The 25,023-nt window shown below is 38.6% G+C and overlaps 1 protein-coding gene across 2 annotated transcripts in view; it reads right to left on the bottom strand.

Moving 5' to 3' along the window:
- Nucleotides 1-2,452: 2,452 nt before the first annotated feature.
- LOC131328846 (wax ester synthase/diacylglycerol acyltransferase 4-like) overlaps nucleotides 2,453-25,023 on the bottom strand; it is a 56,134-nt gene continuing 33,563 nt past the window's right edge. The window contains exons 2-5 of one of the 2 annotated variants that reach the window (XM_058361802.1): nucleotides 12,084-12,644; nucleotides 11,397-11,786; nucleotides 10,669-10,806; nucleotides 2,453-2,647 (exon numbers count right to left, since the gene is read on the bottom strand). In XM_058361802.1, the coding sequence (XP_058217785.1) occupies nucleotides 2,486-2,647; nucleotides 10,669-10,806; nucleotides 11,397-11,786; nucleotides 12,084-12,644 (1,251 nt within the window). In that variant the 3' untranslated portion in view covers nucleotides 2,453-2,485. The remainder of the gene's footprint in view (nucleotides 2,648-10,668; nucleotides 10,807-11,396; nucleotides 11,787-12,083; nucleotides 12,645-25,023) is intronic. The other variant, XM_058361800.1, reaches the window with a different exon arrangement.

Raw genomic sequence — 25,023 nt, 5'->3', positions numbered from 1 at the left:
GTTTTATTTTATTTGTTTATCTTTTCTTTGCTAGGGACTAGCAAAGTGTAAGTTGGGGGATGTAATGGGTGCGTAAATATGCCTATTTACGCCTCTTAACTTAGGTTTGTTATGTCCGTTTAGCGTGTTACTTGGGGTTTGATATTTGTTAATTGTGTTTCAGGACTTTCGGAGCCGATGAATAATATTTGTAGCTAAAGCGCAAAGTTCAAATTTTATTTAGTGCGAAAGCATAGCCGGTGAACAAATGAATTCCAAATGGTTGTTCCGAGCTCTAATCGAGAATTAAGAATAATTGGTTTGGCTCGAGCATGACTAAGGCTTTGCAACGCATGACCAGCGCCATCCGCGTAATTGACGCCTGCATGACAATTCATTGGCTGATGATTTGAAATAGGAAATCACAGTGTATTTTTTGTATAAAATAAAGTAGGACTTGTGGGGGCCAGTAGGGCTTTAATTGGGCAGCAGCTTATAAAAGGGGCAATCACAACTTTAGGTTTGGATCATCTCTTTTTGAAGCCGCGGAAAAACACAAAACGAAGAACGGGGGCTGCCGAAACAACAAACGGCGCTGCTAGCAACATTGTTTCTTTTTTAAGTTTTGTTCAATTATTCGCATTCCGGTAATTCGTTTCAATTTTTGTTTTTTTGGGTTTTCTTCGTATTAATTTCTCGTTTATTTTTTATCTTGCATAATAGAAGCATGTTTCAAACTAGGGTTTCTTCTATTTCTTGTGCAATGATTAGTGAGTAGTCATATAGGTAGAGTCGCGGGCCAGTCTGAACACTGCTCCTATTTTCAAACAATGAAAAAAACAATTTTAGATTAGAAAAATACTTTCCGCAGACGAATCCGGACATTGTCGGAGCCCATGTGAACGGAATGGGTGTCCAAAACTCATTCTCCGCTGCGCATGGGTAAACGGCGACCATAGGGTCTCGCATCTTGCGGGGTATCTTTTTCAATCCAAAGTTGAATGTTTTTAAGAACACTAAATGAAGCAGGTTAATCCGGTCTGGTTACGAGTGTTATGAACCCTACAATCGTGCCTCCTTTTAATTATTTGAAAAGAACAATTATTTCGTAAGTTTAGTTGATTCTCATTCAAAACGACAAGGGGTGTCTACCTAAGAGCCAGTTTAATCAGTAACAACCCGAGTTTTTAGTCAGCACACATTACCGTCTCTGTGAATTCGACTCCGGACTTACCGGATATTGTGCTACGTTGATTTCAACCCTACGCTTGGGGCAAACCCGTTAATTTAGGACTAGGAATCGGTCAAGCATGATACAAGAGCATTTGAAAGTAAAAATGGGTCTTAAAGTTATTATTATAAATAGTAAAGATTAGAGTTAAAGTAATTTTTTGTAAATAGTAAGAAAAAAACTTTATTTCATATTTATTTACTACTAAAAATAATGAGTTAAAAGTAATTTTGGAAGTAAAAAATATAAAAAACAGGAATGCTAAAAAAAAAGGAGGTAAAAAGTAATTTTGAATTTCTGAAATTAGAGCTAGAGCTTTGGCAATTGATTGTGAGATTGATTGGTGGTTTGGGGTTAAAGTTCTAGAGAGAGAGAGAGAGAGAGAGAGAGAGAGAAGGGGAAATGTAAAATTTGAAAGTAACAAAAAAGATGGTGGTTAAAGTTATTTTTATAAATAGTAAAAAAATAGAGTTAAAGTAATTTTTCATAAATAGTAAGAAAAAAAAGAACTTTATTGCATATTTATTTACCAATAAAAAAGAAAAGAGTTAAAGGTAGTTTTTGAATGTAAAAAGTAAAAATAAAAATAAAAAGTTAACGCCTTCCGTTAGCTCCATCCGTTAAGACTAGACGGAATTGGACGGCAGGGGCCTAATTGTTAACCGAAAGGCTAAGTTTAGGTTTTTTTTGTTAATAGTGAAAGTCTAGGTGTTTTTTTGCGAGTTGTCAGAAAGTTCAGAAGTTTTTTTGAAATTTTCCCATGTATTAATAAACTCTGACCTAAAAAAAAAAAAAATTACTCAATGATCCTATTGCATTCAAGGAATGCACAATTCAATACTCGATGAAATATTCAACTGAGCTCTATGAGAAGTCCTTCAAGTCCGCCATCTTGTCTTATCTGAAGGATCGAGAAAAATGTCTTATAATTGTGCTCTTCCATCGTGTTACAATCCAATTGAGCACAAGCGATGACCAGTAGCGGGGACGAATTTGTCTTAAATAAAGAGTGTCACACTCGTATTGATCACCAATTTGTTGCATCGATTTCCAGATTTTGAGTTCTAATTTTATTGCACTCATTTTATTGGTTTTATCACCTAAAGTAAACAGATTATTCCAACAATAAAAACTAGACACCCAACGCCAGACAACAGACCTCCAAATCAGGAAAACAAAGATACAAACCAAACCACAAAAAACAGAGGACCAAGACACAATCCCATCCTTTTTTATTCCACGTTTATTCCATAAAGTTTGATTGTATCAAACATCCTATGAATTTGGTGGTAGAGTATTTTGGACAGCGGCCTTAAATATCATGTCAAAGGCCTTCTCAATGCACGAATTGAATTTTTGTGGATCCATGAAGCCCTTTTCCATCCGGATGGTGATCCTCAACTCGCCTATGTAGCTCATAATCGTTATTGCTAGACTCTGCAAAACCATCATTCATCAATACACCATGACAGTTATACTGCTATATGGGATGTTATATAGGAAAAATGAAATTGTCATATACTGGTTTACCTTATATGTGCAAATGGCACTATTAACTATTGCCAATCAAAAAAAAAAAAAAATGGCACCATAAGAGGTCATACAAAAAGGAAGGGATAGATGTTGACTAAATTGGGTCATGTCGAGTCTACTCATATTTTGATTAGTGCTTTTGTTAATCAGAAAACACCATACACTACAAGAAATTACACCATTGTCGACTAAAATTTCCCGACTAAAGTAAATTTAGTCGCTAATTGTTGAACAAATACCGACTAAATAATTTTAGTCGGAAAATAATAATTTTTGCCGACCAAATCCTATTTTAGTCGGGAAATAATAATTTTTGCCGACTAAAAAATGAATTTAGTCGGCGAATATAAAATTTTCCCTAATATAAAAAAGCCAATTAATGAAAAACATTTACCGACTAAATTTAAATTTGGTCGGCGAAAATCAATTTTTTCCGTAATATCAAAAGTCAATAAATGAAAAAAAGTTTCCCGACTAAATAGTTTAGTAGGGAATTAGTAATATTTGCCGACTAAAATTACATTTAGTCGGTGAATATCAATTTTTCCTAATTAAAAAAAATCAATAAATGAAAAAATATTTTCCGACTAAATCGTTTAGTAGGGAATTAGTCATATTTGCCGACTAAAATTACATTTAGTCGGCGAATATTAATTTTTTTCCCTTTTAAACAAATTTCAAGGAAAGCCGTTCTTTTTTTATCTTTTTTTATCAATTAATTTTTTTCCCTTTTAAACAAATGACATTGAGCACGATGCAACCTTCCTGATCGAAGCCGTTCTTTTTTTATCTTTTTTTTTTTCCTTCTTAATCATAAGATTTTTGTAAATTTTTGGCTCGATCGGGTTAAGGAAAGCCGTTTATCGGCACGCAAATTCTTAAATAAAAAGAATTTTGTTGGCCGATCAAGTATCTATTCATGTGCGGTTAACTTCATTCTTCGTACGAATGATATATAATTCGTATTACATTAAAGATAGATGATTTGGATTGCAAAAAAAGACCTCAGGCAGGGCTTGTTTAGTTCACTATAACACTAAAACATCTCCGAACTCATTAAATATCTTTTGATCATGTGGTCCCCGATATTGAGTGATCTTCGATTTTGGTGACAATGCTATAGTTGGTAATAAGTGAAATCCTAACGGTTCAGATCGGGCATTATAAAAAATTACTCGACAATTATGTTTATAATCTATACTTTGATTTACTTGATAGTCAACTAGGTCTTATGTTGCACTCATTATTGTAGAAGGCACACAATCGCGAGAAAATCATTACGATCGACAGCGTTCATTTTGTTACACTTGTTGAATAATTCATTCTCGTAAATTTGTGGTTCGATCAAGTTTAGATAAACCCTTGTTATCTCGTTAAAGAATGATTTTTTAACCCATATAATAAAACAAAAATAGATTGGTTCTAACCGGGCAAAAAATACCTCAAATGGGGCTCGGGTGATAATGGTTCTAATTGTGTATTGGAGAATAGGTTCTGTCTTTTTATGAATATGATTGAAATATTATCTTTTAGTGTGTTGGTAAAAAAAAAATGGGAAAAATTAAAAAAAAAAACCTCTGAACTTACACCGCAATGTCCCATAGGCTTCCAAACTTAACGTATTTTCAATTTAACCTCCAAAGTTTACAAAAAAAAGCTTACAATTAAGCCTTTGCCATCATTTTCCGTCAAGTTACAAATAGAATTATGAAATGTGTACTGTTCATCAAATGTTTAATATTTATTTGGACCCATTACGGATCCTATAAAAATGATTCAAACTGCGAGTCATTCTTAAAATGTTTTTTATAGGTTTCATAAAAAAATTAGCCCAATCCAATATGGGTAGTGCTCTCATATGAGTTAATGGATCTCTTAGGATGTTCATTGAAAGGTTTTAGAACCAAAAATTAATTATGACCATTTCGGATAAAATTATTAGAAAAATAAAATCTTCGCACCAGTTGAAATAGATTGAAAATTGGATTACTTAATTTTTTATTCATATTTTTTAAAAAAAATTCACAAATAGATTGAACCGGATAAAAAAAAATTAAGTGCTCTAATTTTCAATCTGTTTGGACCAATGAAAAAATTTTACTTTTCTGATCATTTTTTTCTGAATGGTCATATAACGAATTTTTTGCTCTAAAATCTTTCAATGAACACCTTAAGAGACCCCTAACTCATATGAGAGCTCTATTCAAATTGTATTGGGCTAATTTTTTTAAGGAACCTATAAAAAAATATTTTAAGAATGACTTGCAATTTGAATTATTTTTATAAGATCTATAATGGATTCAAATAAAATATTAAACGTTGGATGAACAGTAAAAAACTGAGGGTAAAACAAACAAAACCCAATGGTATAAGTATTTTTATTACCGAAAAGTAAATAGAGAATAACTGTGGTGGAGTGGCAAGTTGGGTGTGAGATGAAACACAAGGTCTCAGGTTCGAGACCTTGGAGGCTTTATCCGGAAAGGAAACTAACCAGCAAATACGAAAGGTGCACAGGAAAGTGAAAATATTATTTATCCACTTTGGCCCTTTAATTTTTTTGTAATATCATTTGATGCCACAATGTGATTATTATTGCCGACTAAAAATTTAGTCGGCAAAAGTTACATTTCCCGACTAAAATAGAAACCGCGACCAAGTTTTTAGTCGCCCCATTTAGTCGCTAAAATCATACATTAGCCAACTAAACTTTATTTAGTCGGCAAATGTTCCATACATTAGGCTACTAAACCTTTAGTCGGCAATTACATTTGCCGACTCTCATTCCCCGACTAAATTGCCGACCAAATTATTTAGTCGGGAAAACCATTTCGCGACTAAAAAGGCCACATTAGGCTACTAAACCTTTAGTCAGCAATTGAGTTTTTTCTTGTAGTGATATCGACGTGCTAAGTTTAACGGTACTAGTTTACGGGCTCGATCCTGTCCAATTGACTTCAAACCAGTTTGGTCCAGTTTATGGACAAGATCCAGCCAACACACCTTCCCCAAAATCAAGGGCTGGGATCATCCCAGATCACGCCCGACCCTTCTTCCCCCAAAATCAAGGGCCTCTCCCCCTCGACCGCTGTATCTCCTCCGCCGCCGCCACCAACCATCCTAACGCTGGAGATATAGCGTAATGCCTCTTATCGCCTGAATTCGGTTTTCGTTCTGACCCTACTCGATTAAAACCCGACGCGTTGGTTTCATCCACTCGTGGAATGGATATGTTCAACATGGACGCCGGTCAATCAACCTCGATGATGTCGTTGGATTTATGGTTCGTGGGTTTGCCTCGAATTCGAAGTGGTTGATTTCAATTTTAATGGTTTTCTACTAATAGGTGTACTGGTTTCGAATCTGAAGTTGGAGATATGGATTAAGCATCAGATATAGGAGTTCGCATGTTTCAAATCTGAAGATGGAGATATGGAAATTGGGTTTCGGATGAATTTTTAATTTGCTTCACGAGGGAGTTCTTGAAAATGGGTCGCCGGCAATCGAACTCGTCGAAAAAAGGAGGTGCCCCTGCCGGAGTGGGTAAAGGGAAAGGTGGGGCAGTGTCATGGCGGTGGTCGGTAATGGCGGCGGCGGCGGAGATACAACGGTCGAGGGAGGCTGAGGGCCTTCATTTTTGGGGAAGAAAAGTTAGGTGTGATTTGGGATGATCCCAGCCCTTGATTTTGGGGAAGATGTGTTGGCTAGATCTTGTCCGCAAACTAGACCAAACTGGTTTGGGGGTCAACTGGACAGGATCCAAGTCCCTAGTTTACATGTTGTATTCTACCAGTTAAAAAATAAAAAGTTTTTTTTTTTGATAGACAACACAAGTTTTATTAAGAACACTTGACAAGGGTACATCAAATGGGAGAGATGGGGAGGGGAATCCAACCAAGGGTTGGAAGAAAAGGAAAGAAAATGACGGGTCAAAGCCCACCAACACCCAAAGAGCCAGGCCCCAAAAATAAATCTAGAATCCACCTAAGCCTGGCCCGAACAGAGCCAAAAAAACCCTAAGCCCAGATCACTTCCAAACACCAGCAGAAAACGAATAGTTGCCGTCGCCACCACAAATCACATCCTCCACCAACCCAAGGCACCACCATCAACCACCTGAACTCCAGCCCCTCAACACCAGCCGCCCCAAACCCAGCCGCCTCCAACCACTCCACCACCTGCTTGGACCACCACCAGCCTCCTCCACCCTTTCCACAACCTACGGCCACCACCACCCACCAAAACAGACGACAAGCAAATTCCGACGCAGACGCGAACCCTGCGAGCAACTGGAACTCGAGATTAACCGCCGAGGAGCCGGCGATTCGGTCCTTACAAACGATTTGGGAAGCCAGAAGCTGAGCACTTCCATACGTCAACACCAAAACAACCACCGCCGTGCCGACCACCACCTCCTCTAACCTTCCACGGCCAACCTCCGGCCGAAAAGACCCACAAACAGCCATTAAGCAAAACCCACGCCCGTCCAGCAATGGAAAATGTGGTGGGATCCATTCTACCTCAACATCTCCGGCCACCGTCGGACCCAAGCCGTTAGGACAACCGAACACCCCCAGATGTGGTGACCGGCAGGAACCAGAACGGCAACCAAGAGAAGCGAGGTAGGGAAGACAAAACGGCGACAAGAAAAGATCGGTGAGAGGAAGAGAAATCGGCCTTGAGTTTGGGGAGAAAAAAGAAAGGAGGAAAGAGAAGAGAGAGAGAGAAAGGGAGAGAAGGAGGGAGCCCGGGGGGAGGAGGGAGGAGGGCACCTCTCCCCCCCAGGCGGCAGCAGCTGAGATTGGGATAAGAGCTCTGGTTTTTTAGAGAGAGAGAGTTAAAAAGTTAACTTGCATGATTGTAAATAGTAAGTTGGTCACAAAGTATAGCCAGTCTTATATGTCCATAATGTAACAACCGTAATTTTGATATTGAAATTATAAATTACTTTTAAAGTTTCTTTATTTTTTATTAGCATTTTTAATATAAGTTGAGTTTGTATAGAAATTTGTGTACAATCAGTAGGTATATACAGATATGTATCCTATTACCCTAAAATAGCAAATACTCCCCACTTTTCCTCCTATTGTGAACCGATGTGGCCCATCCTAATTAAGCCCCACACCTCAGCATCCCTCCTCCCTCCACAAGTACCAAACCCTTCCCATTCCCTCCTATTGTGCACAAGCGAGCAATGTTTTGAAAATCGGACTCGTGAGTGAACCGGAAAATATAATGGACTGGATGGATGAGTCACCGGTTCCAATCGAGTCGAACCGTGATGTCATAAATATATAAAAAAATAAATTTTATAAATTAATTATAACCGGATATATGTAGAGAATAAAATTTGAAATATAAATTTATCCCATTGTTTTGTGAAGTTAAAGTGGAGGAATTGAAGTTATATTAGTATTGTTCACATAGGAGAGAAAAGAGTGATTTTTCAGTGCCGAGCAGATATATCTTACGTGGTACTCGCTCGGCGCATCCGAACCATCCGATACACTTTTGGATGGTTTGGATTGAAATACTTTCTCTCCTCTCACCTAACACTTTCTCTCTCTTTTTTATCTCTCCATATCTAAGCTGTTCACACACGTAATAAATGGCTCGGATGCGCGAGCGGACACTACATGGTACCCGCTTGGCACTGAAAAATTTTCCGTGGGGGAACCAACTTAAGACTTTAGCCTGCTGTCCATAACAGCTGTCTAACACGTGACCTGCCCTTGAGTTTCAAAATTTTTGCAGACCGGTTTGGGTCAGTTGATGGTCCAATCAGTCGGACCGGCCGGTCCGGTCTTGTTTTTTAAAACATTGCTAGAGAGGGAGAGGGAGAGGGAGAGGGAGAAGAAATTAAGTCGGCCCGAGCACCTGGCAAAGCCTCCATTGCCGCCACCCTGCACCGTTTTCTCCGCCGATCTGCTCTTTTGACAATTAATCTTTAGGAGAGAGGTGTATTTGATCTATCCAAAACCCTTTTCATGTTTGTTATACTATCTTACGGAATTAACATTGCATATATTAAACAAAAAAATCAAAACTTTTTGGGCAAAATATCAATTCTGACCAATCGTATCCGTCTGAACAAACCAAACTTGTGCCCTCCACTTCAACACTAGCGGCCACCACTACGCCCATGAAGTATTTGGCTCAATTTGGGCATCTCTGAAATTCCCATCCAGACAGCTTTCAATCCCACCCGGGCGGCTAGTGCACACTAAAGACAACTTGGTTCTCAAAAAATTTCACCCGAACGGAAATCAATCCGGGATCACGCGGAAAGACTTCACTTTTAAGGGGTTTCCTAACCCAATTAGGTTTTCTTTTGGTAGCCCAACTTGTCTTTAGCTATACATAGTTGTTATGTGAACTTTTTATTGTTGTGAGAGCAAATTGGAATTTTGGTTTGGGAGATTTTTGTCTTTGTTTTGGCTTTGGTGAGATTTGGATAAAAGGGTTTCTACAAATTTTATTCTTTATAGCTCTTTGGGCATCTGTTTGCCCTTGTTTAGTGGAATCCATTGATTGACTATTCGTGGAGCAGGTTTACATTCCAAATAAAGCTGAACCGCGTAAATTTGTGTCTCCATCTCTCATTTCGTTTGATTTCTCTCACAATCTCTCACATTTGGTTTGATTTGCACAACAGCCCATTGATTAATTCCATATTCATAATCATCGTTTGTTTATTTGGCTTCCGTACAACAGCCCATTGATTTTCCTCCAGACGGAACTCCTGCGGGGTAATTTGGTTTCCAACTTATTCTTATATTTATGGTTTAGCCCTTGTATTGTAATTTTACAACATTTAACTTAAGTCCCTGAATTATTTTATTACAATTATAGCCATGTAACATGCTTAATTATAGTGTAATCCCTAAAATATGTTTTATTACAGTTACACCCCTAAAGTGTTCTTATTGACAATTAAGCTAGAGTATCTTTATCGCCATTTTACCCCCGGAGTATGTTTTATCCGGCTTCAAATCCCGTAAAAAATTTAATTACAATTTAGAACCCAAAGTAGGATTAATTATAGTTTTTCCTATGCATGTTAAAGTACAGATTTGGACTTCAACTATGAATTGTTTAGAACTACCCCCAAAAAACCTAGACGCATATAGTATGCTTATTGGTTTACTTGCATAATTTAGTGTAGCATAGCATGAATTAAAGTCCTTCATTGCTAGTTCATCATCGTTCATGTGACGTAAAGGAATAAAAGGAAATGATATGGATCTTGTTTAAAATTGTTGGTGACCTGTAGGGTCCTACGATTGTAGGTAACTTGCGCTGCCCAGGATAGTTATGATGTGGAATCCTAAGTAGACATGGTTTTGATTAATTTTGGTGAATATGTTTTAGGATAAGGTTGAATATGTACTATAAGTGCATTCCAGGGGCTTGTTTAGGCCTCTTGTGATTGTCACAGATAAATTCAACCGAGTAGATAATTTAAAAGTAATCGTACATCTAGAACCCTATTTGGACAAGGGGGAGTACTTGAATAATATCAGGGCTATAACTTGGTGGTTAAGGGTATGAATGATTCTCGAGGTAGAGACTTAGAATGACACATAGGTTAACAACTAGTTAAAGAAATTGAATATCGTTGTACATTTTAAATCACATATACATTTTTTGTTGTGCGAACCGCACACACTGAAATAGAGTTATTTCCCTAAATTTTGGATGATTCACTAAACTTCATAAACTCTATTGGTGGCCTATTTTACTCTAATGGGCCTACCCCCTCAAACCAACTCAATCATCTCATAAAGCGTTTAGTCAAACTTGAGCATGAGACCAAGTATGATGACAAATTCAATAGACATATATACACATACAAAAACCATTGATATATAAATACTTGGATTTGTAGAAAAAAAAAAATTATATTAATCAGCTAATTAGTGTACCTCTGGACTGCCGATAACTGTAAAATATAATCCTTTAATGGGGTGTTTGGCCAAAGCCATTTTCTCAACTGGCCCAATCAAATTCGACATTGATATGCTCGAGTTCTTCATCGTGTTGTAAAAGTACTGAGCTGTTGCCTGAAATATCAGTTTCATGACTTTTATAATTTTCGATTGTGATCGAGAAAACAAGCATCGTTTCTTTTTTCCGGGAACCAAACTCCATAAACCATCATGGTTTTAGAAAATTTTGTAAAGAGAGTAAGACTTATACCGAGCCTCTATGTAAATGCTCTTGTGCGGGCAACCAACAAATATCAAACACATCACCCAAAAAATAAAGAAGGAAAAATTAGGCATAAGGACGGTAAAATAGTTTTTATTTAGAGTAAGGACGCCAGTAAAATAATTTTCTGTGGAGGTCCTTCAACTTTTTTAGTTTTTTAGCCATAAGTCCAAAACATGTTTAGGCACTTTCATAGGGTTTAGGATGCACTTTCCTATTATAAGATTTTAATAATTTAGGCACTTTCATATATAGGGTACCCTAAAGTTTTAGGCATTTTCATATATTGGGTACCCTAAGGTTTTAGGCACTTTTATAGAGCACATTTGTCCTTATATTTGATTACAAAAAGTGCTTGTCCTTGAGCTCAAAAAATATAAATTGGAGGAATTTTTGACTAAGTCTCCCTAAAATGAAATCATGTCAAAGTCTACATGCATACCTCAGGGCCTCTAAACTTCCTCCAAATCGCCAGCATCCAAGCATTGAGATAAACAACAGCAGAGTTTCTTTTCCTCTTGATGATGCAATGTGCTTCCTTCACAATTCTAAGTGGGTTTAAATTAGCCTGATCATCAGTAGCACCACCAATTAACTTAGGTATGGAGACATGCAAGAAGGTGAAGTGGTTTCCCCATGGCATCTCGGACTTGGTTTTCACCATCTCTTCAATTATCTTGTACCCACCAAGGGCTCTGGTGTTTAGCACCACCAGTGCAATGGTATTTGTGTTCCCATGTTGTTCATTATGATCATCCTTGGTTGATGATGATTGTTGCATGTACAGCCGAGTTCCCAAAAAGATTACTCCCATAATTACGTCGTTTATCGTCTGTAATTAAACACTACGGTTTAGCAAGGTCGAAAAGACTCGGGTATTTTTGCTAACACAGAAGGTTGATTTTTAATATGGCAAAATACAGATTACTTTCCTATGTCCTTTTCCCCTCACATTATAAGAATGAAAGAAATGTTTCATATTAAGTTGTTAATTTGAGATTGTAAATATGTGTGTATCTCCCTGTTATAAGAAAGAAGATACTCCAATGGCCCAAAAAAAAAAAAATTAAATTACGAGAGATAGAGGGAGGGAGAGACAAATTTGGCAATTAAGTAATTAAATCCTTACGAATCCAAGCTTGGCTTTGATTTGTTTGACGCGATCAAGAGAAAATGTTACGGTAGTTATTACGTTGGGCCGGAACTCCACTCCATCTTCACCGGACCGGATCGGCGTCCGCCCATCTTTAACAAAGGTCGAACCAAAATCCAATACTGTATCCGCGACGCCAGTGAAAACACTACCCAAACCCCTAAGAATCCCATTGTCTTTTCCATTTCTTGTCGAGCTAGATTCATGAGAAGGGAATGTTAAGGGGGGAGAAGGATTATCAGCTCTTTGTAAGCAAGAAAGAAGAGCTCCCATGAGAGAGAAACCGTCGCCGAGAGCGTGGTGAAGCTTGAAAATTATGTGTCCGGCTGCATTACTAGTAGTGTATTTGAGTATGTGAACTTCCCATAACGGTTTGTTTTGTGGGAATTCATCCAAGGATATTTTTGACAAGTAGTCATTGAAGTATTTGTCGTAAAATTCCGGCGACAGTCCGGCAGGGAAAGAAGGGACGTTGATGTGGTCTTCTAGCTTCACTTCCACCCTTTTCCATTTTTGGACTCCATTTCTGTCTCCAACCTGTTTTTTCAAGAGATTTTACCAAGAAGTGACGGATTTAATTTCAATATAAGGTGCATGCGTTGAAATTTTAATTAAAAAAGCAGAGTAATTTATTTGGTGATCTTACCTTAATTAATACAATTGCGGTACTAAAATATACAAAACACTAGACAAACTTGGAATAAATGGGCAATAGGATTTATAATGCAAAAGTGCTTGGTACCCAAAAAAATATACCCGAATAGACTTATAGAGGTATTTATGACCGTTAATAGACTTTTATTAGCAGTAAGAAATACCTGTTAAGGGTGATTTTAGGGTTTATTTTTCAGGGTACCTAGCATTGCTTTTTATAGTGGCTGACCAAAATATCACAACCACTTGTATATGTGATAGGCGCGTGATATCATAGATATGAGCGCCTAAGTTGGGTGAATTAGCGCGTTAGAGGCGCGTTTTATCTCATGTTCTACTTGATGCCGTATTTTGTCTTGTTTTTTGATTTTTGTTAAGTTTCGCAGAAATAAGGTGGACTTTACGCCAAGATTGGATTGCAAGGCCTTGAAGCCGGTAGTTGGAGAGTTTGATACAAAAAGCGCAAAGTTGGAATATTAAACAGTGTTTGAAGCTGATCCATTTGAAGGTCAATATGGGTCAAGAGTTTAGCACTGAACTAATTAGTCCATAGGCATTACTGGAAAATGATTTGCAATTTTATTGCGTGGCCCAATGCTTATTGACTAAAAGATGGCCATAGAGTAAAAGAGTGATTGTGGGCCCATGAGATTTCCTACGGAAAAGGAGAAATAGGTTGGCTGGGAGTAAAAACAGAAAAAAAACAAATATAGGGCTGCTGGGGGATCAATATATATGGACGAAAAATGAGAGAACGGGGCCATCACTGATTTCCACGCACGAAGCACTATTCTCGACGGACGAAAAGAGAAGAACGGGGCTGCCGTGATATCTTCTTGGAATCACGCTGTCAAAGAACGAAGAACAGAGGGGCTGTGAGGTTTAGCTTTTTGTTCCGAATATTGTTTATTTTTGTTCCGAGTTTTTCCTTCAAGTTTTGAAGCTTCATTCAATTATTCGCATTTCAGTAATTCGTATTAATTTTTGTCTTTCATTAAAGTTGTTCATTGATACTTGTTTATTAATTTATTTCTTTTGCTTATTTCGTATTCAGATGCATGTTTCAAATTAAGGTTTTTTTCGTTTCTTTTGCAATGACTAGTGAGTAGTTTTTTTGAGATTGGATAGCGAGCACCGGATTCCCTACGACCGTACCTCCTTTTAATTATTTGAAAATAACAATTTATTTCTTAGTTTAGTTAATCTCAATCAAATTATAAGGGGTGGCTATCCGTTTGAATAAGTAACAACCCGAGTTTTTAGTCAGCACACATCAGCGTCTTTGTGGATTCAACTCCGGTCTTACCAAATATTGTGCTACGTCGATCTCAACCCTACGCTTGGGGCAACCCATTATTTTAGGTCTAGGAAATCGTCAAGCAATATGCATTGACTTTTTCCATTTGGTGGATAATATGGCTAAATCAAAAGAGTTTGTTGAGGAACACAGCCGCTCGGTTGCCTAGACACTGAACCAGTTTGGGAGCCTAATTTTTTGGCATTTTACATTTTAGATTATGAGTTATATAGATTTTTGAATTGTGGTCAAAATTGATTACAAATCTGTAGAGAGTGCTTGGAAAACTCAAGTTAATAAAATTATTTTCTCATTAAAAAAGGAGTGATGAAGGTGCATTAGAGATGGTAGTGGAGGGAGAAATTGAAAATCGTTGTCCATCCTTGAAAATACTGCTCTATCGTGTTGGAGGTTATATGAAAGTACAGGGGGTGTAAGTGGCTAAAAATGGAGTTTAGGGAATGTCTCTACAAATAGGACAAATAGGGCAAAGTACAGGTGGTGTAAGTACAAATTTCCCTAAATTATTTTTTTTTCCTTTTTTGCTATTTGCTAATCTTAATATACTCTATTCTATGAGACTTGAGGAGAGAGATGAGTGCTTATGAGAATCAAACCCCACCGGGCTGGCCTCTCTTCTTTTTCTGAGTTAATAATAATTGGTGCATGATTATTGATCCAAATGTTCAGCTATATATAGAATAGTTCCAGCCACATGCATGCCTGCCTAATTAATACGGTGTATTTACTACTACACCTATATGTAGTGGCAACTTTACTGTTCAAGCTACTGATAATGGGATCAAGCGTGTGTCCTGTGCGCTAGTTATCGGCCCACCCCGGGTATTTGATTGGTGAGTTTAACTTATAGTTTTGTAAAAAAAATCACCTACGACTATTTTTCTTAAATGTTTTTTCGAAATAAAAATACATTTTGAAGACATAATTACTTGATTGGTGAGTATTTAACTTACAGTTTGGCCAAAAAAAAAAATCACCTACAACTATTTTTTTTGAAGAAAAATGCTTTTGGAAGACATAGTTACTGATGTTTGATTATAATGAAGTTTATCTGCATTAAGTACACGACGAGACGAAAAAACTAAAAGGTTCAGATCAAATAATGGGACACAAGGTGGGCCGGCCCATAATGGGCACACAACACACACCCTCAACCCACTGAAAGGGTTTCCTTTTATTGGATATACTCCATTAATTTTATATATATATATATATATATATATATATATATATATATATATATAATTGAAATCTCTGCTTTTTAAAAAAAAATTAGAATTCCCGTAGGTGTTCGTGCTCCCCATTTCAAGCGGGGATGGAGGGTAAAAGCAAATTCTTGTCAGAATCAATGAGGAGACAAGGAAAGGATTTGGGCATCGGGCACTGGGATAGTAATATCCGGTCCCAATCCGCCCCGATGCCAACTCTCTATATTATTGGTGTTTACTGGTTATGTGTACTATTATCACGTTGTAATTGTACCTAGTAGGAATAGGTGTTGACTTATGACGTGTGTAATAAATATGGCAGGAATTAAGTTTTAGTAGGCGATGATATGTTTATACCGTTTGTTGACTAGTAATAGTATTAGTTAATTATGGTTGTACGTAGTAGTTGGTGTCATGTAAAGTTGTCAGTAGATTTGCAGCTAGATGTAGGACTAAGAATAGTGATATTCAATTATGGGTACCATCTGTATTCTTTGTATTCCCCTCCTTACACCTATAAAAGGAGGATTCTGCCTATTGTAAAAATCAAGTTAATGAAAGTCAGTGTTTCCCTAATATATCCTGTGTCTTATATTCACTCTCTTGGATCATAACCTACTTTGTATTTGTACCCATTTCGTGTCTGCAAATTTAGCTAGCTCAAGCGAATCCTGAGTTCAAAAAATTCACATCCTCTAACTTCACAAAAGTTTGAATTTGATTAGGTTTTTCAATATTATTTCTTATTCTTTATTTTAAACCTATTTAATTTTAGTCATTTATGACTAATAGCTTATGACATTTTATTCAATTTTTTTTTTTTGAACTTTTCAAGAGATATTTTGAGACGTTCCAAAACAAGAGGAGAGCAAAATAGGATGGATAGAGTACAAGAATTATCTTTTGTTGTCACTAACCAACAACTTGCAAAATAGAAAGAGAAATTATTCGTTGCCCTTGAGCAACATGTCATTTTTGTCGGGTGGTGCCTCTCCCCAATATATCAAAATCTGCCCTATTAAACTTTGTGTCAATACTTGTGCCACACCTCATTTGACAGACAAACAAGGCAAGCGGGAACGCAACGGCGTTAAAGTCTACCTACCCTTGTCTTTTGAATTTTAATTTCTGGCTTTTCTCTCTCTCCAATTACTTTACCTCTGTTTTTTTTCAAGTTGTTGGGGACCACAACTTGTTAGTTTTGTCCTTAATCAACTTTTTTTTTCGCAATCGTAAGTTTTGCGCCAAATTTTTATGTATTATTAGTTCTTCTCGACAAGAGAAATCGGAAAATAAAACATTGTTCGCTACCAAGTTTTGAAAAAAACTTTTTACTCTGTATAGTTTTCAATAAATTTCTCATCCGAGAAAAAGTTCTGATGTTTTGAGCTTCTACTTGGATATTTCTCAAAATACTTGTGTAAAACTCATAATTTTTTTACTTTTTAGATTCCTCTCATTATGATGGAACAATAATGCACAAAAATTGACGAAAAACTAAAAAATGCATTTTTTAATAAAGACAAAAAAAACCAATTGGCTAATTTAGCCAAAAAGGCCTAGGAGGGGTTGTTTGGCCTAATAAGCCAAATGAATTTTTTTGTCCTTATTCCATTTTTTTGTGCATTTGTTTATTTTGCATTAATTTTTATGTGAATTATTGCTTCATCATGACTAGAATGATCTAAAAAGTAAAAAGTCACCGTCGAAAGCCAATTTTTTTGATAAAGATAAAAATAAATTAATAAGTTAATTTTTCATCTTTATTCAACATAATTTGGGTTTCGATCATAATTTTTTACTTTTTAGATTTCACTCGTCTTGAAGAAGTAATAATCCACAAAAAAGAAATTGACAAAAAAACTCAATAATACGCAAAAAAATTTGAATAACAATAAAAACTACATAACTTATTGAGCCAAAATAGACAGATAAAGAAGAAGAATCATTGAAAATGAAACAAAAACAAGACCCCGTTCCGCTAAGGGAAATACTTACTTTTGAACTAAAGATAATACCACCTCCATCCGAATTTAATTGTTACTTTTGGGAGTTCGTGCCACTTTTCAATTGATTATATCTTGTAATTTATAATGTTTTAGGTGATTTTGAAAATATTGTATTATAGAACAAATCGAGATCTATCAAACAAGATTCATATTGGATATAAAATTCAGTATCAATTTAAAGATATAACTAGTTTTTTTATCCAGTTAGAATATAACTGTGACAAGTAAATTGGAACGGCGGGAGTATATTGTAAAAGAACGGCTAGGGTGGGCTTGCGGTGGTGTTGATGTATGGCATTGGTCGTCTGCCTTTATCACTGTTGGGTGGTTGGGTGCTTGCTTAACGGCTTGTGATGCTTTCGCGGCAATGTTTGGGTGTGATGGATCTGTCTGTTTTCCATGATGTTTACCGGTGGTGGTGTGGTGGAGCTTGGTGGCAGGGATCTGTTGTTTGTGGGCTGGTTGCTTGTCTGAATCAGTGGGGAATGGTGGGTGGCGGTGGTTGGGTGTGCACAAATTAGTGATTTTAAGTTTAGGGTTTTCTTCAGATTGGGCTTAATTGTTTAGATCTTGGTATTTTGGCCTATTTAGAGGTTTTGTGCTTGTATTGTTTTATCTGGGCTTCTAGGCCTTTTGCTGTACTAGGCTTTGACCATATGAGGTTAGGCTTGTTTCACGTGGCTGTATTTGTCCAACTTTTTGTTGAATTCCTCTTCCCTCTTCCCTTAATAAAATATTACTCTTGCCTATCAAAAAAAAAAAAACTTATCTCGTAAAACAAAGAATAAATACTTAAAAAATAAATGTGAAAAAAATTGAATAAGGACAAAAAAAATAGTAACCCAAATGAATTAACCAAAAGCCCTTAAATTGTGTATTTTTTTAAATAGTCTTTGGTCCTGTTGCTTATACACAAAACTTGAGTTTGAAGTTTTAAATCTATGCGCCTATTTTACAAAGAGAAGACTTTTGTCGTCTCAGTGGAGAGAGAAGACGTGTCAGTGGATACTTTCTCTGTCCTATTTTCATTGTTCTTTTTCGAAATTTGTATCAGTTTTCAATCGTTTATATCTTTTAATACTATATGAATTTAGACACGCCCAGTATTCTCTCTTTAAATATCATAGTCTTTTTCCAAATGGGTCTCGCTTCTCTCCAATCCAATGGTTTGGACCGGACGAAACAGCCTGGATCGGAACCGTCTAGTGGTAATCTTAATGGTTTGGATTTTTTCATATACTTTTACCAATAAGAATACACTCTCACCGGTAAAAGCTTGAAAATACATCCAATCCATTAATCGCAACAAATGAACGGTATTGATCAGAACTGTCTCCTCCAGTCCAGAGTATACATTTCCTTTCCAATTTTTTGTCATCAAAAAAAAAAAAATGGTAGGTGCTCCATTAAATGTGACCGGTCGGAGCGGTTGGTCTGTCACGTTCACCTATAGGAGTACAAAGGTACGAATAAAACACCATAAAAGATGGGAAAATGGAAAGCACATGGAATGAAACTTGTGGATGGTGTTCCACTTTCTCCAAAAAAAAAATTTTGAAAAAAGAAGATAATTTTAAACTCAAATATAATAAAAATAAAAATTTTTTTAAAATTTTTTTTCACCGTTTAAAAGATCTTAATGAGATCTATCAAATAAAATCCATATTAGTAGAAAAATTATTTGCGCAAGCACATGATTTTTGAGCTTGAAATTGTCTTTTTTCTTAAAAAGTAACTTTTTCAAGTTACTGGAACGGCCCCATGCCTTTGAGAGTGTCTTTGTCAGGTGGTTTTCAGGCAGCTATAGAACATTGGGGAACCCTGGGGTCCCAACTCGCTTTGCAAAATCAAAGATGGTAGGCAGGGAAATTTACTTACAGAAATGAAGGGCCTCTATTATGGGGGCCAAGGTCCGGTTCAGTTAACCTTGCAACCAGTACGGTCCAGTTTGGACCCTTTTCGAGCCCATAACAATGATCGAAATCGTTCACTTTTTAGAGCTCGTTGAGAACATTGATCATGCGAAAAATCACATTGATTGGACATAGTTTGATATGATTTCGAAATGCATTAAGGTTGGAAAAAAAAAGTGTGCAACACTGGATTGCAACCCTTTTGACACAATTATCCGAAGAAAAATGCATTTCGAAATCATACCAAGCGATATCCTATCAATGTGATTTTTGGCATGATCAATATTCTCGACGAGCTCTAAAAAGTGAACGGTTCCGATTATTATTGTGGACCTGGAAAGGACTCACAAAGGATCCAAATTGAACCGAACTGGTTGCAAGATAAACTGGACGGGACCTTGCCCCTTATTATGTGGTCACATGATCCTTTAATGTCACTGCAATTTTACTTGACAATTCAAGTCATTTATTATTTTGTAATTCTAATTGACTTCATGTGGAAAATGAAAATCTATAGGATATGTGATAAGTTTTTGTAGTCCCTCCCAGAGCTTGCATGCACGTTAGACTAATTACTTCTTAATGAGGCGCAAACCCATACAAAATAATCAAGTGTTCAAATTTTTTGATTAGCAAAAAGAAAGAAAGGGTTCAAAATCTCCATAACACCCAGAATTTCAATTACCCATGGCAACAAGCCAGTAGAAGAGTCCAAAATTACAAATTACTCTAAAAGGTAACAAACTGTCATGGTATTTGATAGTAGTTTTACAGTATGGGAAACATCATGACCAATTTTTGTACTTACGGAAAATCATAAGAATTACAAGCATTCTGCGGACTTTCATTCAACTTGGACCAGAGTGGAAAGTCAATAATGACGCGTACGGATTAGATACATCATGGTATTTGATAGTAGCATTCAGGTATTGGTTGTTGGTATTGAGCAAGTGTAAATTTTTACAATTCCATTATAACGAACTTGTGTACAATTGCGTGTTAAAATTTACAACCTTTCCTATGTTGACAATTGGCATCAATTCTCCACATGGGCTGCTGAGAGGTGCAGCCTTTGTTGAACCACATGGGCTGCTGAGAGGTGCAGCCTTTGTTGAAAATGGCATGACAGCCATTCTTTGAATGGCCTATAAATGGAGACCCTTTGGCTCAAAGTTTTGTATCAGAAATCAGAGAGAAGAGAGTGATACACGAGTAGATTGTGAGGCAATACTGTGTGAGTCTGAGTGATTGTTGTAATCCTCCTCCAGTAAATATAGTGAATCCGCTGCCCCTCCGTGGATGTACCCGATTATTGGGGAACCACGTAAATCCTTGTGTTTCTCTGTGTTGTGTGTTTGTGTTTGCTTGGTTTGACTCTGGTTTAGCACTACAATTGGTATCAGAGCAGTGTAGTGGCAACCAAGAACACAAAACACCATTGTTGTCTCTGTTTCAGGGTCTCTGTCCGAAAATCACAGCACGGATTTCTGATCCTCCACTCAGTTTGAGCACTGAGTCTAGTGCATCTCATCGAGACGATTCCAACGCACCAAGGCCCGTCGACAACGGAGGTCCACAGTAGCCACACGGTCCGTTCGACGGAGTTGCGTGTACAACGAGTTCTGTCCAGAAATCGCAGAACTGGAAAGTGATCGAAAAATAGATCTGATCATTAAGTCTTGTGCACCTCGGCGAGACGATCTCGGAACAGCCATCGCCGTCGCCGTTCTTTGTCGGAGCAAGCCGCACCTGCGGTTTGAAGTTGGAACCAGAACAGTGCGTGCTTAAAGGAAAAGAATAAGAACAGTGGGTCTTATCTTTTGTTTTTCTTTTATATATCTGAAGAAGATGGTTCTGTGAACGTGGGGTCAATTTTCTTGGGAGAAGGAAATTATTCCCTGCTTCTCAAAAGGAAAACCAGGTGCTGGTTTTTGACTAGTCAAAGCTAGGGAAAATTATCCAGTGCTACTGGCTCCCCTAGAGACGCTGATGTCAGCTTGACATCATCGATCCAGAAGCTTCAGAAGGTTACGCCCAGTCAGCACGCCACGTGTCACCCAGTCACCAGACACGTCACCAGCCACATCATCAGAGAGGCTGAGTCATCAGCCACGTATTCAGCCACGTGTCTTTCCACGTCAGCCCCAAGTGTGCGCCACATCAGCAAAAAAGGCCCAGTCATTAGCGCCCAGTCAGCATTTATTGCTGAGTCAGCAGGTCCAGTCAGTCCTAACCAGAGGGAATATTCTCTGATCCAAGGAATATTCCAGAAGGTGTTATTTTGCGATTTCGGAGCCGTTTCAACTCTGATTTGCGCAAGTGAGTAGTCGTTCCTGACTATTCTCGACGTTCCGGATCCAACGCCGCATTCCGTTTTCCGTAACTCAGCTCCGACATTGGTGTTTTGTCCGTTGGTTGGCTAAAAAGCGCCGTTTTTTGGTGTTTTTGTGCACCGGATATTCACGTGGGTGGAGTTTAAGGAGTTCTAATGGCGGAAGAAGAGTTTAAGGAGACCTCGGAAGTTTCTTCATCTGCAGAGAAGAATACCGAGCATCCCAAGGTCACTTCGAGCAGTTATGGGCAAAGGAATACGGTTTCCAATGCTAAGTTCGAGGTGGAGAAATTTGACGGAACAAGTAACTTCGGCATGTGGCAATGCGAAGTTTTGGATGTTCTGTATCAACAGGAGTTGGATATTACGTTAGAGGAGAGGCCGAACGACATTTCAGACAAGGATTGGATAAAGCTTAATCGCCAAGCTTGTGGCACCATCAGACTTTGTCTTACGAAGGATCAGAAATACTTCGTGATGAAGGAAACGTTAGCTAAAGAGCTATGGGAGAAATTGGAAAACAAGTACATGACGAAGAGTATTGAGAATCGGTTGTATCTCAAGAAGAAGCTCTACGGGTTCCAGTACGTGCAAGGTACGACTATGAACCAACACTTGAACAATTTCAATAAGATTTTGGCTGATTTGCAAAATCTAGACGTTTCCATAGAAGATGAGGATAAAGCTTTACTGTTATTAAATTCATTGCCTGATACTTATGATCATTTGACTACTACTTTATTGTACGGTAAAGAAGAAATCAAGTTTAATGACGTTTCAAATGCTTTGATGAATAACGAGGTACGGAAGAGGGATCAGCAAGCTCACCGTGACCCGTCCGCATCAGCTTTGACAACAAGAGGCAGAACCGACACTAGGAGGACTGGTGGTGGAGGGCGAAGGAGGTCTCGCTCAAAATCAAGGGGGAAGTCTGTAGAGAGAAGATTGGGGAAAGACGAGTGTGCCCTTTGTCGTCAAAAGGGGCACTGGAAGAAAGATTGTCCGAACAAACAACCAGCTGCAAATGTTGCAGAGGAGACAGAGGATGATCTAGAGTCAGCACTATTAGTTTCATCATCACCTGACCATTCAGATGAGTGGATACTAGATTCGGGATGTTCCTACCACATGTGTCCCAACAGGGACTGGTTCTCGAGTTTTCAAGATCTCGATGGAGGAGTTGTTTTGCTAGGTGATAACACCGCTTGCAAAGTCCAAGGGATAGGTTCAATCCGTTTGAAGTTGCATGATGGGACGTTTAGGGTGCTAACAGACGTTCGGTATGTTCCGGACTTGAAGAAGAATCTCATTTCGCTTGGAGCCTTTGATGTGAAAGGATACAAGATTACGATGATGGGTGGAGTGCTAAAGATAGTTCGAGGGGCGCTCATTGTCTTGAAAGGTAGCCGAAAAGGAAACTTGTATTTCCTAGACGGTTGCACAGTCACAGGGAGAGTGGCCGTTACTACTAGCTCAGATGAAGACGATGCATCCAAGCTATGGCACATGCGTTTAGGGCATGCTGGCGAGAAGGCCTTACAGGGTTTAGTAAGGCAAGGCTTGTTGAAAGGGGCCAAGACAGGGAAAGTTGGCTTCTGTGAGCATTGTATATTGGGCAAACAAACTCGAGTCAAGTTTGGCACTGGAGTTCACCGCACAGAGGGGATTCTTGACTATGTTCATTCAGATGTTTGGGGGCCGACCAAAAATGTAACTTTGGGAGGCAAACGATGGTTCGTGACATTTATTGATGATTTCTCCAGACGTGTCTGGGTTTATACCATGAGGCACAAGTATGAGGTCCTTCCAATCTTCCTTCAGTGGAAGAAAATGATGGAGACGCAGACAGGAAGGAAAATCAAGAAGCTGAGGTCAGATAACGGTGGCGAGTACAAGTCAGATCCTTTTCTCCAAGTCTGTCGGGAGGAGGGGATAGTTAGACACTTCACAGTTGCGGGGACGCCGCAGCAGAATGGAGTAGCAGAGCGCATGAATCGTACTTTGGTGGAGAAAGTTCGGTGCATGTTGTCAAATGCCGGGCTTAGCAAGGCGTTCTGGGGCGAGGCTCTCAAATATGCCTCCCATCTTGTCAACCGTTTACCGTCAGCAGCAATCGGAGGGAAAACTCCGATGGAGGTATGGTTTGAGAAACCAGTTACAGATTATGATTCATTACATGTTTGGGGTTGTTCTGCTTACTATCATGTAACTGAGTCCAAGTTAGATCCACGAGCCAAGAAAGCTGTTTTCTTGGGTTTCACTTCAGGTGTTAAGGGATACAGGCTCTGGTGTCCCGAGTCCAGGAAGGTGATTCTAAGTAGGGATGTTACTTTCGACGAATCTGCTATGTTACAGCAGGTTCCTTCCAAGGAGAATGTGGAGCCGAATGCCCAGCAGCAGGTGGAGCATTCAGAACAGGTGGAGGTTGAGACTCCCCTTGTTCCAGCCAAGACTGTTCAGACAGTCAGCCGTCCTGAGGATCAACCCGTTGATCAGGATGTCATTATTGAAGAGGAGGCTTCATTACAGGAAATACCACAGCAGCCAGAATCCATTGCAACCAGCAGACCGAGGCGGGAAATCCGGAAACCTGCTCGATATGCTGATACAGTAGCTTATGCACTTCCAGTGACAGACGATGATGTCCCCTCCACTTACCGGGAGGCAGTGCAGTGTACAGATAGTAACAAGTGGAAAGAGGAAATGGATGAGGAGATGGGTTCACTCTCCAAGAATCAGACATGGGATTTGGTTCAACTTCCCAAGGGCAAGAAATCTATTGGCTGCAAGTGGGTTTATGCGAAGAAGGAAGGTACAGGATCTGAGAAAGTCAGGTTCAAAGCAAGATTGGTAGCCAAGGGTTACGCACAGACAGAGGGGATCGACTACAACGAGGTGTTCTCCCCTGTCGTCAAACATTCGTCGATCAGGATCTTGCTTGCATTGGTAGCACAGTTTGACCTTGAGTTAGCCCAACTCGATGTCAAGACCGCTTTTCTACACGGAGATCTGGATGAGGAGATCTATATGGCTCAACCAGATGGTTACAGAATTGCAGGAAAGGAGAATTGGGCTTGTAAACTGAAGAAGTCGCTATACGGGTTGAAACAGTCGCCGAGACAGTGGTACAAGCGCTTCGATCGGTTTATGATGGAGCAGGGGTACACAAGAAGTCACTTTGACCATTGTGTTTACTTCTGCAAACTCCCGGATGGATCATTTGTCTATTTGCTCTTATATGTAGATGACATGCTGATTGCATGTAAGAGCAAGGTGGAGATTGACAGACTGAAGGCTCAACTCAGTAAGGAGTTTGACATGAAGGATCTCGGGGAGGCAAAGAAAATACTCGGCATGGAAATTCAGCGGGACAAGGCGAAAGGCACAGTTTGTTTGACTCAGACGCAGTATCTGAAGCGAGTGTTGCAGAGATTTGGGATTGACAGGAAAGCCAAACCTGTCAGTACACCTTTGGCCGCTCA

This window comes from Rhododendron vialii, chromosome 6a (genome assembly GCF_030253575.1).
Source record: "Rhododendron vialii isolate Sample 1 chromosome 6a, ASM3025357v1".
Taxonomy (NCBI): domain Eukaryota; kingdom Viridiplantae; phylum Streptophyta; class Magnoliopsida; order Ericales; family Ericaceae; genus Rhododendron; species Rhododendron vialii.
This window is presented reverse-complemented; position numbering and strand designations above follow the sequence as displayed.